General features: G+C 34.4%; 1 protein-coding gene across 1 annotated transcript; it reads right to left on the bottom strand.

Annotated features, from left to right (window-relative positions):
- Positions 1-477: 477 nt before the first annotated feature.
- On the bottom strand, positions 478-1029 carry LOC121392227 (KRAB-A domain-containing protein 2-like). The gene has a single exon (XM_041523548.1). It carries the CDS (start codon positions 1027-1029, stop codon positions 478-480), a length of 552 nt encoding a protein of 183 aa, XP_041379482.1.
- Between the last annotated feature and the right edge of the window lie 2003 nt (positions 1030-3032).

Consider the following 3032-nt stretch of genomic DNA (forward strand, 5'->3'; position numbering starts at 1 on the left):
TAGATTCTCTGTTTGACATCAGAATCATTCAAGAGTCGCTGAGGACATCAGAATCATTCAAGAGATGCTCTTTTTTGTGATTGGCGATGTCTTCAAGTCGCTTGTCAAGGGGTGGTAGAATTCAATGGAGAAGGATTGTGATGATGGCTGCACGACGGAGCCTGGGAGCTTGTAAAAGGCTGGGAGACGGCAGGAGGGGAAGGTGGCAGTTGTTCGGGTGGCTGGAGGTAGTTCATTGTTGTGAACAGCAGTGGTGTCAGAGGGGTGGTTGCCTGATAACGTGCCAAAAGGTCATCTTCAGATTGAAGCCTTTCCAGAAATTTCAGGTGTGAGGCTATAGAAGATGTCAATCCAACTTTAGGGTCCTCTCCAAACATGTTTTGTAAGGGATTCTGTTGATGCCAGCATGATGAGCGCAGTTCTTCTGTTGCTGAACAAATTTGAGTCCCACTGTCCAGTCCTGGGTGTTGTTGTCACTCATCCAAGCCACCAGAATGTCTTTGATGTCACTGTTGCTCTTTCAACAGAACCCTGGCTTTGGGGATGTCTGGGCTTGCCATAAAACCATGATGAGCTGTGGCCACAACTCTTTGAGCTCTGTGATGACTTGGGCTGTGAATTCTGAGCCATGTCACTCTGAAGAATGGCTGGTGCACCAAAGAGGAGGAATATATCCAACAGTTGAAAGGCGACTTCAGCAGCTCTCTTGGAAGACAGGGGCCTCAGGATAACAAACTTTGTGAGGTGACACTGGTAAACCATGATCCACTTGAATTGTCCCTGTGGGGATGACTGCATGTCAACATGACCATGAGAGTTGAATTCGCTGGAAAGAATAGGCTTGACAAACAACACCTGTAGCTTGGGAGTTTCCTCTTCTCTTGACTTGGTAGTGGAAGCTTCAGCTGCTGTTTTCAGATCATCAGTGGTCTTGTAGTACACCTCTTTAGGAATGAGATATTTTGCACATTGAGAATATTTCTTGAACAAAGCCTCTTCAAATTTTGTCTCAAAATTATGCTGCGCCATTTTGCTTCAAATGCAGGAATAAAGTGGATGAGCATTGTGTAGGTGCTGCCTCTTATATAGTGAAGGCTAAGCTAATTGCAATTACAAACACATTAAGGAAGTGTTTAACTGCTCTGAACTATGATAAATCCTCAGAGTAGTCATCAAAGCTATGGTATTAATTCCAGCTGAATTACTGTTTCATCAAAGATGTCTCATTGTGGTGATTGTCCATGAAATCTGCAATAAAGAATTGTGTACAGATATTAAAACTAATCGTATATTTATGAATAAACTTCCTTACCAACACTTAAACAATGCTGAATTTCCCACCAATATATCACATTCAGTGATTTTGTGAAATAACAAGAGCCTCATTTCAGTGATTTCATGAAATCACTAGAAATTTAGTGAATTTATGAAGTCCCTAAGTGAAATAGTGATTTCACAAACTCCCTGAAAGTTTCAGGGGATTTCACAAAATCCCTATTTAGACAATCTTACTGTAACATATATAGATGTACTGTAACATATATAGATCTAATATTAGGTTAGATTAGTAATAATGAAAACAATGATTAAAGAGACCTATTGTAGATATAGTTATTATACCCTCCCTTCAGCTATAAATAATCTCAGTAAATAACTAAGTATTTGATAAGAACAACAATTCATAGAAGAATTCATATTTTAATAGTTGATAATAAAATTGTAATGTCCATTTAATACATGTTATATAATATACTGGTTTACTATTTAATAACTACTTTCATATGTAATAGTACTACATAGTGGGTTTTTGTGAATGGGGAAGTTTTAAAAAAATTCACTAGATTAAAAGTCAGATTAACTTTTTAGGTTTTTATTATAACACTTTAATAAAGTACTACCATTTTTTTCCTTTTATACTGTATAACAGGTTAATTTAGTGAAGAAAAACTATTTCTTATATTTTGAGAACAAAATTACATATTTAGTACTAGCTAACATATTAATATGATCAATTGACCACATTGTTTCAGACAATCTACTATAAAACCGTTTATAATTTATGAAATATATTGACACTAACTAACATTTCAAATACATATTTAAATGAAGTGAACCTATATACATTATGGTGGATATATAATGAACTGTTATTAAGATCTATCGTACCAGTACTGTTAACAATATGTTTGTTAAAATATGTATGATAATGTAAAGTTATTTTATAAACAAGTTCATTAAATATCTGTTTAGAATTTAAATAACCAATTGTCAGTCAGTCTAGAGTTGATGTGTAGTAAATATAAGGTTAATCCAGCCTCCCATTCAACCATAGATAACTCAGTAAATGGTTATCATCACTGAGTATAAATTATGGTAAGGTTACATGGGTCAATAAATTCAGAAAACACATTTTAAGAGAATTTATTATTTTAAGCTCATAGAAGTCTGATATCTAGTAGTTATATTACAATTGGTCTCACTATACAGTGATAATAAAAAAAAGGTTATTCCAGCCTCCCATTCAACCATAGATAACTTCAGTAAATTGTTTATCATCACTGAGTGGTAAGGGTTACATGGGTCAATAAATTCAGAAAACACATTTTAAGAGAATTTATTATTTTAAGCTCATAGAAGTCTGATATCTAGTAGTTATATACTTATATTACAATTAGTCTCACTATACAGTGATAATATAACAAAGGTTATTCCAGCCTCCCATTCAAACCATAAGATAACCTCAGTAAATTATCATCACTGAGTGGTAAGGTTACATGGGTCAATAAATTCAGAAAACACATTTTAAGAGAATTTATTATTTTAAGCTCATAGAAGTCTGATATCTAGTAGTTATAGTTCTCCATTGGTCACTATATGGTGATAATAAACAAAAGTTATTCCAGCCTCCTATTCAACTATAGATAACCCTCAATAAATGGTTATAACTACTGAGTATTTGATGTGGTTACATAGGTCAATAAATTTACACATAATCTTCCATCAAAAACACCATGTCGAGAGGATAACCATCT

Source organism: Gigantopelta aegis, unplaced genomic scaffold (genome assembly GCF_016097555.1).
Source record: "Gigantopelta aegis isolate Gae_Host unplaced genomic scaffold, Gae_host_genome ctg3546_pilon_pilon, whole genome shotgun sequence".
In the NCBI taxonomy this organism is placed as follows: domain Eukaryota; kingdom Metazoa; phylum Mollusca; class Gastropoda; order Neomphalida; family Peltospiridae; genus Gigantopelta; species Gigantopelta aegis.